This window comes from Panthera uncia, chromosome B1 (assembly GCF_023721935.1).
Source record: "Panthera uncia isolate 11264 chromosome B1, Puncia_PCG_1.0, whole genome shotgun sequence".
NCBI lineage: Eukaryota > Metazoa > Chordata > Mammalia > Carnivora > Felidae > Panthera > Panthera uncia.
Genome location: NC_064811.1, coordinates 29,308,220 through 29,324,137, shown reverse-complemented (window position 1 = coordinate 29,324,137; position 15,918 = coordinate 29,308,220). Strand labels below are relative to the sequence as shown.

At 34.8% G+C, this 15,918-nt stretch overlaps 1 protein-coding gene across 2 annotated transcripts in view; it reads left to right on the top strand.

Annotated features, from left to right (window-relative positions):
• Positions 1–6,322, top strand: part of ARAP2 (ArfGAP with RhoGAP domain, ankyrin repeat and PH domain 2) — a 185,029-nt gene extending 178,707 nt beyond the window's left edge. For both annotated transcript variants that reach the window (XM_049630420.1, XM_049630418.1), the window contains one exon: positions 6,268–6,322. In XM_049630420.1, coding sequence (XP_049486377.1) covers positions 6,268–6,311 — 44 coding nt within the window. In that variant the 3' untranslated portion in view covers positions 6,312–6,322. The remainder of the gene's footprint in view (positions 1–6,267) is intronic.
• The last annotated feature ends 9,596 nt before the right edge of the window (positions 6,323–15,918 follow it).

Genomic DNA, 15,918 nt, shown 5'->3' with positions numbered 1-15,918 from the left:
AAATTTGGACACATGAAGAAACACCAGGGGATGTATGTGCACAGAAGAAAGACCGGGTGAAGACACGGCAAGACGCCGGCTTTCCGCAAGCCAAGGAGAGAGGCCTCAGACAAAACCAAACTCTTTAACATCTTGGTCTTAGACTTCTAGCCTCTAGCACTGTAAGAAAAAGTCCTATTGTTTAAGCTACCCAGTCTGTCATATTTTGTTAGTGAAAGCCCTAGCACACTTTTATGTTAAATAAAGATGTCAGATAAACAGAATACTTACAAGTATTGGTTCTTACACTCTTGTTCCCCCACATCTCAGAATATCTTAGTAACATGACATCAGTGTAATCAATACAATGTAATATTATAGCTATCATAATGATTAATAGAGGATGAGAGACCATGTGGAGCTGTAACTGCTTAGAAGTCAGCTAGCAAGGTAACTTAAATGCTGAAGTAATACAGCATAAACCATTGAAATTTTGCCCAGCAAAATTATAGCTTGGGCCTGCTTGTAAAGATTCAAATTCTATGACATCAAGAACACTCTTCCTGCAGAGAAGATGCCAACCCTTCACATACTTGAAAAAGAATACTGTGAATCCTTTCAACGAACAACTCAGATCTTGAGTTCAATAACGGGAGTATTCACTAGACTAGGTAGAGACATAAAGTCATGTCAATCAACACAGATAAGCCAAACCATAATCCTATTGCCTGAGACTGGATCAAAATTAACCTTCATCAAATCAAAGTGACATGTGTATATCATTAGAGGGGATCTCATCTTCCCTTCCAGCAAACGGTCTCACTTACCACCTTTTTCATCCCCTCCCATTTTCTCTCTGAACCCTCTTCATTCAGCCTTCTGTTCCCTGCCATTTACCTTAACTGCTCCCGATAAGGTCGAAACAACCTCATTGGTAATTCAAATGGTCACTTTTCAGTCATTTCAGTCATCGTACCTGACCTTTCACCATCTGTAGCATTTGACACAGTTGGTCATCCCACCTTTGTGAAATATATTCTAGCATTGGTCCCCATGATATTTCTGTCATGTGGTTTTCTTCTTCTTCACTAGTCAATCTTGGATCCCCTCATGGATACTCATCTCTATATAAATGAATTCCTAGAGGAACTCATCTAATCTCATAGCTTCAAATATAGTACATATTCGTGTCTGTCCCATGCATTTAGTTCCAGCCTGGACCTACCCACTGAGCTTCTGACTGTAATTTACATTTCCACTGAGCGTCCAGCTGTCATCTCAAATACACTATATCTAAATCTCTTTATCCTTTCCATTCTACCCTCTTCTGCCCTTTCCAGGACTCAGGTACAGACAGATTAAGCAGATTATTCAGGTAATGATAAGCAAAGTTGGCATTTAAATGCAGGCAGTCTAGCTCAAAAGTCCACACTTCTCCACTCTGCATTAGATAGATTGTTCAGGCCACTGACCTATCTCACCTGAGAGATTACAAAAGATTCAACTTTTCTCACTTGTACTATGTGGAACAAATCACAGACTAATCTTTTTAAATATAAGAAAAGCCAAATTAATCTTCTTAAATATAAAATAGTCTCTCCTACCAACCCCTGAATAGGTTTCTATTTCTGTTAAATGGAATGTAATCTATAAATGGAAGCCCTGGAATAATTGGTTTCAATGTGCCAACTGCTACTTCTGTCATCTCACCAATCCTCACCTCCCTCACTTTGCTACAAGCGTACTTGTTCCTCAAAATCACCAAACATGAAAATGCTTTAGCTTTGCAGGAACTATTCCCTGTCAGTAGCACAAAGTGCAGACATACACGTCTTACCTTCATTTATGTCATCAAATAGCTCCTTACCAGACAGACCTTCTCTAAACATCCCATATAAAATGGCATCATCACTTTCTATCCCTGTATCTTCTTAACATAGGAATTCATCACCACCTAACAATGTACATATTTATTAGTATATATTTTAAGTGTCTAATTATTTACACTAGAATCTGTCAGTGTAGAATCTTAGGTCATCACTATATTCCCAGCACCCAGAACAGTGCCTGTACCATAGTCTATAGTCACTAGTGAAATATACAGTAAATAAATGAAGTCATGGCATAAGGAAATAGTTTGAAGAAGAAAAGTCATCCCACCAAGAGCTAGGAACAATGGATTAAAAAAAAGATTTATAAAGTCTATTGCTGAAAGCAGTAGGAATAAATGTGCCAATATTCTAAGGAAGTAGGAACATTCAAGATGTGAGCTGATATCGTACAGCTTCTCTTTTTCTGGGGCTATTCACAGAATCTATGCATAAGGAAATAAGTTGAAAATAATCTGGTCTTTGATCAAGTTGAGAGATGCTTTTCACAGATAAATCAGCAGAGATTTTGGACTCTTGTATAGCTAAGGAGGCAAATTTGGAGACTCAAGGGACAAAAATCCCAGGAAGGGAAAAATAAAAACTGACTATAGCTGGTTTCCCCTTTTAAGACAACTTACTGAATAATGATGCCTATGGCAGTAGGCTAATAAGCTCAGTGGGAAGTCTTCTATAGCAGAGTTGAGTTTTTTGTAGGCTTCTAGTACTAAGAAATCAAAGATTCAAGTTTATTTACTATCATGGAGAGGTTCCCTTGTGAACATACAAGCTCCAGTTGGAATCCTGAGAGATCCATATGGTCAGAGCAGGTATGAATTGGAATCTTAACAGAACATGGTCAAAACTGCCTCACAAACTCAATTCAGTTTAGACCCTGATTGGGTCAAGATTATCATCTTCCCCTACTAAAAGAGGAAAAAATAAATGCTCTCTGAAGAAATATAATATTATGTAAAGCTTCAAAAAATCTTTTCATTATCTGGCATAAAATAAAAGGCATCCACCCTTCTGATACTAAAACCAGATAAAGACACTCCAAAAAAAAAAAAAAAAAAACCAACAACAACAACAACAAACAAACTACAGGCCAATATCCCTGATGAACACAGATGAAGAAACCCTCAACAAAATAGCAAACTGAATCCAACAATACATTAAAGAATCATTCACTATGATTAAGTGGGATTTATTTCTAGGAAGTAAGGATGGTTCTATATTCACAAATCAATCAACATGATACATCACATCAATAAGACAAAGGATCAAAACCATATGATCATTTCAACAGATGAAGAAAAAGCATTTGACAAAGTAAAATATCCATTCATGCTAAAAACCCTCAACAAAATAGGTTTAGAGGGAACATACTCAACATAATAAAAGCAATATAAGAAAAACCCACAGCTGACATTATATGCACTTGTAAAAAACTGAGAACTTTCTCCTAAGATCAGGAACAAGACAAGAATGTCCATTCAGCACTTTTATTGAACACAGTACTGGAAGTCCTAGCCACAGGAATCAGACAAGAAAAAAGAATAAAAGTCATTCAAATTGGTAACAAAGAAGTAAAACTTTTACTATTTGCAGATAACATGATACTGTATATAAAAAACCTCAAGACTCTACCAAAAAAAAATTTGGCAATTGAGAAATGAATTAAGTTGCAGGATACAAAAACAATGTACAGAAATCCACTGCAAACCAAATTTAACAATACATTTAAAAAATCATTCATCATGATCAAGGGGTATTTATTGGAGAAATGCCAGGGTGGTTCGATATATCCAAATCAATCAATGTGGTACATCACATTCATAAAAGAAAGAATAAAACCACATGACCCTCTCAATAGATGCAGAAAACACATCTGACAAAATACAAATCCATTCATAATAAAAGCTTTCAACAAAGGTTTAATGAGAACATATCTCAACATAACAAAACCATATATAAGAAACCCACACCTACCATGATGCTTAATGGTGAAAAACTGAGAGCTTTTCCTTTAAAATCAGCAACAAGACAAGGATGTCCACTCTTAGCACTTTTACTCAACATAGTACTAGAAGTCCTAGCCGCAGCAATCAGACAAGAAATAAAAGGCTTACAAATCAGTGAGAAAGGTAAAATTTTGACTAGAGACCTGAAATTCTATATTGCAGAAAATCCTAAATACCACCAAAAAAACTATTACAACTGATAAATTAATTCAGTAATGTTAGAAAGATATAAAACTAACATATAGAAATCTGTTGCAATTCTATACAGAAATAATAAAGTAGCAGAAAGAAAACCAAGGAAACAACCCCATTTACAATTATACCAAAGTGATAAAATACCTAGGAATAAATTTAACCAAGTACTCTGAAAGCCATAAGACATTGATAAAAAAAAATGATAATGACACAAGTGGAAAATTATAGCATGCTTATATAAGACTAATATCGTTAAAATATCCATACTACATAAAAGATATTCAGTACAATTCCTATCAAAATACCAATAGCATTTTTTATAGAACTAGAACAAATAATACCAAAATTTGTCTGGAACCACCAAAGAGCTTGAAGAGCCACAACGATCTTGAGAAAGAACAAAAACTGATAGTATCACAATTCCGGATTTAAAGATATACTACAAAACGTATAATATAAAAATAATTTATAAACATGCTTATATGGTCAATTAATCTGTGACACAGGAGGCAAGAATATACAGTGGGGGAAAAAATCTACTCAATAAGTGTTGCTGGGAGCACTGAACATCTACATGCAAAACAATGAAACTGGATGACTTTCTTATACCATACACAAACATAAACTCAAAATGAATTAAAGACCTAAATGTGAGAACTGAAACCATGAAACTCCTAGAAGAAAATATAGATAGTAATCTCTTTGAGATCAGCCTTAGTATTTTTCTAGATCTGTCTCCCAAGGGAAGGGAAACAAAAGTAAAATTAAACTAGTGGGACTATACCAAAGTAAAAGTTTTACACAATTAAAGAAACTAATAAAATGAAAAGGCAACCTACTGAATGGGAGAAGATATTCACAAATTACATATCCAATAAGGAGTTAATATCCAAAATATATAAAGAACTTCTACAACTCAACATCAAAGAAACAAATGATCACAATTACAAAATGGGCAGGGACCTGAATAGACACTTTTTCCAACGAAGTCCTGCAGATATCAGAAAGACACATGAAAAGATGCTGAACATCTCTAATCATCAGAAAATTGCAAATCAAAACTACAATGAAATAATACCTTATACCTGTCAGAATGGCTGGTATCCAAATGACAACAAGTGTTGGCGAGGACTTGGAGAAAAGGGAAGTCTTGTGCATTGTTGGTGCGAATGCAAAATGGTACAGCCACTGTGGGAAACATCTCATGAAGGATAGTGTGCGCAAATAGGCAAAGAATACCTTACACTCATTCCAGATAAATCAAACTTTGTCTAAGACTTTTAATCATCTTATAAAATTACTATAATTGAGGCTTCTTTATAGAATTTTAGTAGAATAACAAACCTAATTTAGTGACAGATGTACTCACATCTGTAAATGGATTCAATCACTTTTTAAATATTGTAAACGTGCTCTTAAACAACCAGTACAACTCAAACACTAGAAACATTTAAACCATTTCTAACAGTTGACTATTCAACTGACAAAATCAACACCAGGAGTTGTTATATATTTTTAAAGATATAATTTGCCAATCAGTCATTAAGCTTGAACAATAAATTTCTGGCAATACACATTTTAAATTATTACTGAAAAACAAATTCCTGGCCTCATTTGTAATCAACAATCATTATAAAATGTATTATAAGTAACCGAAAGGCCCTTAAGGAATTTCCTATTATGCCACAGGACAAGGTGCTAAATAAATATTTCTTGGATGACTGCATGAATATGAGCAGACATCAGCCTTACACTCAGTGAAAATTATTTCCAGATTTTGATAAATATTTATCTGGCAGTTTGTGGTAATGGTGTAGTATTTTTTTGTTTAGTGTTATCTTGTATACTCATTTGTTCATTTTGCCCTTTTAATTTGCTTTTTTCCCGCTTTGTTAATAGCATTTAAATAGAAAATTGAGATTCTTTCACTTGTTGTATAAAAACATCATTTTATCGTGGATGTCCAGTTCTGGTCTCCCTCAATTCTGATTAAAATTAATTTTCCAGCTTGGTCTTGAAAATACATGTCCTTATAAATTCCCATTGCAGTTCTGAAATAGTTATATTAAAATTGAATTGTTTTTGGTATGGAATACTAGAAATGTATGCTCATCGGAAATTATGTAGCTTTTTTAACTTACCAATTATAGTAGGAAAAATTCTGACCCTGAAATAAAGTTGCTATTTTTTATGTTTTTTAGGAGAGAGCAGTATCATCAAATGCCGATGGTTTATATATTTTTAAAAAGTTTCTAGAACTACTCTTTTCTAGTCCAGTCAAAATTTGTGGATATAAAAAGGTTAGTGTTAAGCCTATTGCACATGAGTAATCCAATTGCTTCTCTGATGTTCTTGGGGGTTAAAACCTTTGAGTAAATTACAGCCTGCACAGTTCAGCAGTTATAGTGATTCATTTAGTTAGGTTATTGTGATATATTGAGCATTTATCATGTACAAAGCATTCACAAAGTGTACCTAACTTGCAGGATTTTTCTTTAAAGAAAAGCAAGATGATATTTTAAAAACATGTAGCATAATGCTAGTCACATTTCTAAACCCTTAGTAAATGTTAGTTCCCTCCTCATTCTTTCTGTTGTTTTAGTCACTCTTTTATTCCATTTAACAGATATTTATTGTGTACCTACTGTATGGTTGGTATTGAGTTAGCCAGAAATTTCAAAACAGAATCTAAATTTGTGAGATAATCAAGTAGATGACCATGGTTCATCCATAATGAAGATAACTAGCTGAGATTTGATGGAGGTGGCCTAATGCTCCTATCTTCAAGTAAACATAACCTCCCTTTAAATAAATATTTACTTTAACAACTCCAGTCTTTACTCAACTGTTGGAAAGATGCAGAAGTATTTCACAAGTACACTTTGAAATATTTTTCTTTTAATGAGAGAAAGTATTATCAATGTCTTTGGAAAATCAAAGCCCAGCAGTTGAATAGGTGGTAATTTCTTTTCTTTGGTTGATCACTTTTAGAAATATGCAGCATTGTAGTGGAAAATCATAGTAGTTCAACGAGTTGAACCTAAGCACCAATTTTCAGCGTTATGTGTTGGGCGGCGGGGGAGTTTTCCCACACCACCAAGCAATGTTCCAACACCAGCTGGGTATCCTGTAATTCAACCTAATTACAACATAATCTACCTAAAGACAGTATCAGATTGCACAAGTTAAAGTCTCAGTACTGCTAGGCTGCTCTCCCTCTTTCAGATACCAAAGCTCCAGGTTGTTTCATGTGCTTCTGGCCTATCGGATGACAATTGGAGGTCCCAACAACCCCCTTCCCTGAGTTCAATTAATTTGCTAGAGTGGCTCAGAACTCAGAAACATTTTACTTACTAGATTATGGTTTATTACAAAAGGGTAACACTCAGGAAGAGCCAGAAAGAAGAGATGCAGGAACTTCCACTCTCCTCAAATCTCCACATGATCACCAACCTGGAAGCTCTCCTTTCATGTTTTCATGGAAGCTTTATTACATAGGTATGCTTTTATTTAAGCTTACTCATTTATTTTGAGAGAGAGAGGAGAGCAAGTGGGAGAGGTCCAATGCAGAGCTCAAAACCATGAACCATAAGATCATGACCTGTGCCGAAACCGAGTCGGATGCTTAACTGACTGAGCTACCCACGTGTCCCACATAGGTATGTTTGATTAAATCATTGGACATTTGTGACTGAAATCAATTCTTTGGCCCCTCTCCCTGCCCTGGATGTCAGGAGGGAAGACTGAAAGTTCCAACTGTCTCATCACCTGGTTGGCTATACTGACGACCAGACACCATTCTTACTTAGGTGGTGTCCAAAAGCCACCTCATTCACATAAGAAAAGGCAAGCCTTATCACTGCCATTAGAGGAAAGGCCAAGGGTTTTAGGAGCTCTTTGCCAGATATAGGGATAAAGATATATATATATATATATATATATATATATATATGTCACAATATTACAATAATGGTCTTGGTTGGAAATGGGGGTTGACTGGAATGATAAGGAGGTAACTCGAGTGGAGAATTATGTTCTGTATCTTGATAGAGGTTTGGGCTATACAGATATATGCATTCATCAAAACTCAGAGAATGTACACTAAAAATATATGTGCTTTATTTTACATAAATTTTAGTAAAGAACTGCATGCTAAAGTATTTGAGGAAGTTGGTGAGATGTTTGCAATTTAAATGAATAAAAAATAAGATGAATTCATGGATGAATAGACAGAAAGATAGATAGTATGAATGAGAACTACAGTAAAATGTTAATGGTAGAATCTAGGTGATGGAGTTTAGGTTATTCACTAAAAAGTTTTTCCAGTTTTGCTGCATGTTCAAATGTTTGCATAATAAAGTGTTGGGAAAAAAAGAATACAACCTTAAGTGTGTATATAATTTATTCACTCTGTCTAGCATTTCTGATGTTAATAAAAGTATTCAGAACTTAATTAAACTGTATTTAATATCAATGCTGTCTTTTCATATGTACCCAGTGTTCATAATAGTGAAAGCTATTTCCTGCATGTGTTCCTTTTAGAACTTAATTAACATTGATTTGTCCACTGCTGCAGACTATATTAACACTAACAACTAGAATAAATTAGTGTTTGCTCCTTATGAATAAGTTCAATAACTTGCTGCTTTCATTCCAACTTCCTTTCCAATGTGTACAAATTAAAAGCTATTAATGATTCTGTTTCCTGGAGATTTTATTTTTATATTCATATTCAAATTGCATTCACTGAAATGTATATTTTTCCTAATAAATGTCAGATTTTATTGTTTGTTATTTCTATTTAAGAGTTTAATGGCTCTATTTGGATGTTCAACATTTAACTCAAAGAAAATTTCAGAATTTATAAATATAACATGCCCTATTTTTCAGTATGAATTTTTAGAAAGCACTAGGTTAGGGGTCCAGAAAATGGCTAGATTCACTGAAGGTATAAAAAGAGTGCAGAAAGCTATCTGAATTTATTTTTATTAAAAACTTTATTAATATTGAATATATAGATTGACCAGGGACATGTTCACTTGGTTTCCCTCTGTCACATATCACAAGCAGTATCTGAATTTCCTGAAGAAAGAGTGAGTTTTGCAGTAGGGGAGAGTTAACAGTTAAGCTCATTGCATTATATTATAGTTCATACATGACTATTTAAGTGGATTTATAAATATTTACTTATTTTCACTAAATAAACTTAGAAAAGTTTCTAAGAAAGTTTCTAAGTTCCTTAGAAAAGGACACTTTGTTTAAAAGATTTCTAGAAGGGTAGGCAAAGAAGGAGAAAACAAACTGTGGAATGGAAGTCATATTGATGTGAACTTAAGTTGGTTTTGTCCTTTTCTCTTATCTTCTTGATCACATAAATAACCGAAGCACTTCACAGCATCCTCTTGGAGCAAACATGGATGCTCTAAGGTAATATGACCAAAAGTCACCTAAAATTATAGTTATCAAAAATATTTGAAAATTATACCCACTAAAGAAATTGCTGCATTTCTATACACTAATAATGAAGCAACAGAAAGAGAAATTAAGAAAGCAATTTATGAACCTAGAAATGTTCATTTCTTAAAATGTTAACTAATAATGATGGCATGAAGGGCTTCATGAGTGAGATTTTTCTAAACAAGGAGGATTTTTCTGAACAAGTCTCTGCAACTTTTTTGGGGTAGGTAAAGTCATTTGATGCTCAATATTCAACTTTACAAAATTTTATTAACATAAACAAATGTTTAGAAGTCTTTTTTGAGTGGAAGACATGATAGCCAAAAAGAATGTAACAAAGAATTGTTCTTCCTGTCATATCACATGGAGTATCACGTGAAAAACAAACATACTGCATTTAATTAAAAACAAAAACCCTAAATTGCCAGAAGATTTAAACAAGTAAGTGCATTGTGGAAGGTATGGAATTCAACTGGATGAAAATATCCATATCTCAAGTATATCCAAACTTATGATACTTTCTAGGTTTCACATCAGTAATTAAATACATAAAGAACTACTTTTTGATGATCCTCTAAAGAAATGTATAGGAGGAAAAAAAAGATTTTCAATAATGTCTTCAATAAAATAAATATTTTCTTAAAATACCTACTTAAATATAACTGCTTATAACCTTATACCTAAAGGAGAAGAAAAAAGAAAACAGCCAAAAGCCAGAAGAAGGAAAGAAATAATAAAAGCAGAAATAAATAAAAGAATAGAAGAAAAACATTAATGAAATCAGTAGCTATTTTATGAAAAAATAAACAAAATTGCTAAAACTTTAGTGAGATACATCAAGAAAACAGAAATCAAAATCAGAAAAAGAAATAACACTGACACCACAGAAATGCAAAGGATATGAAAAGAATATTATGAAAAATTAAATGCCAACAAATGAGACAGCCAAGAGAAAAGGACAAATTCCTAAAACATATAACCATTCAAATTTGAAGCAGGAAGAAATAGAAAACTTGAACAGAGGAATTATGAGCAATGAAATTGAATCAGTCATAAAAATAATTCCCAACAAACCAAATTCCAAGGCCATATAACTTCACAGATGAATTTAAAGAGCTAATACCTATTCTTCTCAAACTTTCCAAAAATAGAAGAGGAAGGAAAATTTCCAAATTCATTCTAGCATTAACGGATACCAAAACACCAAAGACACTACAAAAAAAAAAAAAAAATAGGCGAGTATTTCTGATGAATTTCAATGCAAAAATGATCAAGTGGGATTTTTTCCAGGGATGCAAGGGTGGTTCAATATTTGCAAATCAATATGATCCATTACATTCATAAGAGAAAGGATAATAACCATATGACCATCTCAATATATAAAGAGAAAGCATTTCATGAAGCACAATATCCACTCATGATAAAAAACCCTCAACAAAGTAGGTTTAGAAGGAACATACCTCAACATAAAGACCGTTTATGAAAAACCCATAGGTACCATGATATTCAACTGTGAAAGACCGAAAGCTTTTCCTCTAAGATCAAGAACAAGACAAAGATGTCTACTCTCACCACTTTTACTCAACATAGTACTGGAAGTCGTAGCCACAGCAATCAGACAATAAAAAGAAATAAAAGACATCCAGATTGGTAAGGAAGAAGTCAAACTTTCACTATTTGCAGGTAACATAATATTACATATAGAAAACTCTAAAGACTCTACCAAAAAACTACTAAAACTCCTAAATAAATTCAGTAAAGTCACAGGATAAAAAGTTAATACACAGCAATCTGTTGCATTTGTATATACTAATAATGAAGCAACAGAAAGAGAAATTAAGAAAGCAACCCCATTTACAATTGCACCAAAAATAATAAAATACTTAGGAATAAACTTAAGGACATAAAATACCTATACTCTGAAAACTATAAAGCACTATAATCTTACAGTGTAGATAGTTTATTCTGCAACTTTTTCAATGTTTGGAGAGTCAATGAGATAGCTCATGGGAACCTGGATAGGATTGAGATAGAACTTTCAAGAGTTAAATTATGAAATTAATACATAATCAGAGAAAAGATAAATGAATCTTAAAGGGACAGAGAATCATTCACAGCACCTGGGTCAAATAACTGACGAAACAAGGTTCTATTTAGGTGGTTGCAATTCAGTGGCAAGCAAAATAGATTATTTTAATTCTCAAGAAATGTACTGCTTAGTAAGAATCATATTAAATACTACTGCCTAATAAATATATTGATTTGCATTCTCTAATACTTTCAAGAAAAGGTACAAAAAGCATGTAACAAGGGAACCAAACCTTATTGGGGAGTCACTTCCATTTTCTGTGAATGACACTACATAAATCATGAGCCATTAGGTAACCTGATGAAAATTTGGGCAAAAATGTTTCAGGCATAGAGTAACATATTTGAAATCTCACAGTAGGAAATAGTTTGCAGCATTAGGATAGTGCCTTTCAAGAAAATTTTCTTTTTATTTTAGACTTTATTAGTAAAAACTTTGAACATGCTGTGCCAAAATCTAACCATTATGTTTGTTTCCTATATACGTATTATCTATATTATGAAACATAGGCATTACATTTCAACAAAAATAGCAATCAAGGAGGACATAAAACTATGATTCTAATGTTTTCTTTTCACATACAATATATTAGCTGGCACATCCCAAAGATTAATGCATCCTGAAATCAAAATTATTTCATTACAGAACCTAAAAGATCAAGGTGTCTGATGAATGGTAAACAATAACGATGGGGTAAAAGTTGAGGGTCAGGTAGACACTGTCTAGATAATGCAGGGTCCTGATATACAGAATTAAAGCTCTTGAATTTTTTTCTCTTTTTCAAACAGACAACAATGAAGGATTTAGAGCACCCCATTTCTGAACGTACTGAAGCTACTAGATGCAGACAGGATGGGATAGAGACAAGAGCAAAGTAAAAGGAACATGGGAATCAGGAAAGATATGATGCAGACTTGGATTAGACTGATAGCCGTGGAGCCGGAAAAATTAATGCGATTAGAGATATATTTTAGAAGTAGATTTGGCTGGCTTTGTAATACAAGAAAACTGTATCATATGTCTAACAAATAATGTGTGAGTCCAAGTAGGGATTAGCCTGTCATGGAAGTAGAGAAAAGAGGAGAGGCAGTACCTGGCTCAAGAACCTAACTCCTATTTTGAAAAATGGATGCTTTACTAGTATGATATTTTTAAGCTTAAATTTTTTTTAACATTTATTTATTATTGAGAAACAGAGAGACACAGAGACAGAGCATGAGCAGGGGAGGGGTAGAGAGAGGGGGAGACACAGAATCTGAAGCAGGCTCCAGGCTCGGAGCTGTCAGCACAGAGCCTGACGTGACAGAGCTCGAACTCACAAACTGGGGGATCGTGACCTGATCCGAAGTCAGTCACCTAACCAACTGAGCCACCCAGACACCCCGATATTTTTAAGCTTTTAATAGATACATACAGCCTTGTCCTTAATTCATTTTCACCTAGTAACCATTGATTACAATCTGCTGTCATATATGTTATGTGTATCAAAGAGATGCAGCGCTGTCCAGAAGAATCCACCATTTCATTCTCTTTGCACTGAGGATTCTCAGTGCCATCTCTTCTGCAATGCATATCCCAACATTGTCTGTCTATTAAGGGAAGGTCACGTTGGCAAGAAGAAGATTGTGACTGCACACCATGATTGGACTTGGTTGGGCTCTTTGAGCCTTTGGTGCTATATCTGACTAAATGTGTGGATTTCATGAATTTACTTGATCTCAGTGCTTCCATGATCTCACCTGAAAAATGCTATGTAATAATAACGATCACATGAAGAAATATATATAAAGGTCATAATCTTAAGTATTCATTAAACATCAATTTTTGGGGCATCTGGGTGGCTCAGCCAGTTAAGCGTGTGACTTTGACTCAGGTCATGATCTCACAGTTTGTGGGTTCAAGCCCCGCATTGGGCTCTGTGCTGACAGCTCAGAGCCTGGAGCCTGCTTTGGATTCTATGTCTCCCTTTCTCTCTGTCTGTCTCTGTCTCTCTCTCCCTCCCTCTCAAAACTAAATGTTCACATTTATTAAAAAATTTTTAAACGTGAACATTAAATTTTTTTAAAAAGCATTAATTTTTGTTGTTATTATTTGGGTTTTAAGATACATTTTAATGAGAAAATGAGCAGTGTTCACCTGAGGAGGATGGAGAGAAAGTAGCATCCTTAAGAATGAGATGGATTTTAGTTGTGCCAATGGGGAAAGAAAGAGTCAATGTACATTAAGGAAAAGAGTTAATCATAGAACTGAAGTGTCTGACAGAACAGTGGAAAATTCAATAAGCACATGGACAAGAGGAGAGAAGATAAACCTCACACTGGCACCCAGAAGGATGTTTGTATTGAGGACACTAGATGACCAAAAGCTAGGAGGATGGAAAACTTCTTAGCTTTATTGGCTTTAGTTTGGCCCCAAGAATGAGTTGAGGTTTATAAAGTGGAAGCTATGGCAGAAGAGACTGCATCTTCTCAGAAGCCTCAGGTTCTCTTGGGTGGCAGACATCTTGCCTCCTGGTGGAACCCTGCATTGGTTGTCTAGACCCTGGGGTGCTTTGCACACCTTGCAGGAAAACAGCTAAGGACTTGCTCTCTACCTGATCTGGTGGGCAGACACTCTGGTAGAAGGAAACCTGGTGTAGAGGAGATGAAGACTTAGCACAAGGCAATTCAAATCCTATAGATGCACTTTACTATAAGGCATGAGATCCCCAGCACTCGTCTCTGAAGTCATCTGGGACTCAAAGTGCTGCCAGCTTGGACAGGATCCCCAGAGAAGGGGCCTCCTAAATGATCTTCTTCTCGGCTATTCAGGTACGAGTGAAAAATTGTATTGAGTAGAGTTATTCAGGTTAATAAAGTCCGAACGGATGTTCAAATACTTCTGTCTCATGAAATCATCTTCTTGACCTAACGAGATTGTTAACTACGTGCCGTGGTATCACTGTTCGTAGATTTTTACCGATCTTGGTGGATTAGTTTTGCTTTGGCCTATAAAGAAGAGAGAAACAAACTTCTCAATTTTCTTTTTGTGTATTACTGTGGTTCATGAGTGTTTTTTCTTATGCCTGCGGGCCTGGTCTGCGGTCCATCTTTGGCAATCATGACCTATACTTTTCCACAAATCTTCAAAAGAGATTCTTTCTGTGGGTTGCATGAGAATGTTTTCTAACACCCACACAGGATTCTGTACTCACCAGGGTTAACCTGGAGCAGGGAATTATAGAAATTCTCTTACCTTTAGGCTGCTAGAATGAATATATTTGGGGCCACACACCCAGTTCACGGTGAGCTGATTGATTATTCCCCTCCTCTACTCAGAAGGAGCACAGAATAGAATTGAAGAATACAATCTCTGGAGTGAGACATCAGAGATGTTGTTCCAGGTCTCCAACTTGCTAACAGTAGAACCTGGGCAAACTTCTCAATGCTTCATGTGTCAGTTTCCTCACTTGTGAATTGCTCTTTCCTGCTTCCTGAGTTTCCTGTCTCCGCACTGTTATTGCCACCAGCATACACATATCTTATAAGAGCTTCCATTTTAACTTTTTAATAGGAAAAAGGAATGTTTTGTTTTGGTCTTTTTCTGCTATCTCCAAATATCCTGATAGATAGCCATCTTAAAAGATCCTCTTTACAGGTGATCTGTTTACTACCATTCTCTCTTGAAATCTCTCTAATCAGGCTCTTCTCCCCACCAACACTCCCTACTACTTTCTGACAAAAAACAAAACTCCAAACCTACTACTAGTCAAGATGATGAATGACCTATACATTTGCCAAGTAACTTGTTTCTTACACTGTAGATAACTCACTTAATCAGTGGCTTTTGACACAGTTCATCATTCCCTTTTCAAATCCTTCCTCACTCCATAAATGGGATACCACATTCTAAATGAGCAAACATAGAAAACTCAAAGTGCTAAAGGGCTTAGTCCTTTTACCTCTTCTCTTTTATATTGGTACTCATTTCCTGAGTTATTTTATCTAGTATCATGGCCTTAAATACCATGCATTCACCAATTATTACAAATTTGTATCTCAGACAATTTCTTTTCCTCTTTGAATTACATGCCTTTAGGTTCTGGGATGTCTATATGTGTTCTTATTATAAATTTCTAAAATGGTTTTTGTTACTTGCACTCCAAAGTCCAAATGCAGTTGCCTAATTAGCCTTCTGGGAATGTTGGCCCTGATATCCAAAATAAAGTTCCTATATCCTGAACTTTTCAGCAAAAGACTCTGGTTAAAACTTATGGAATTCTCAAAGTTTCCTGTAGTTTTTTTCATATGAACAAGAATTATTTGTT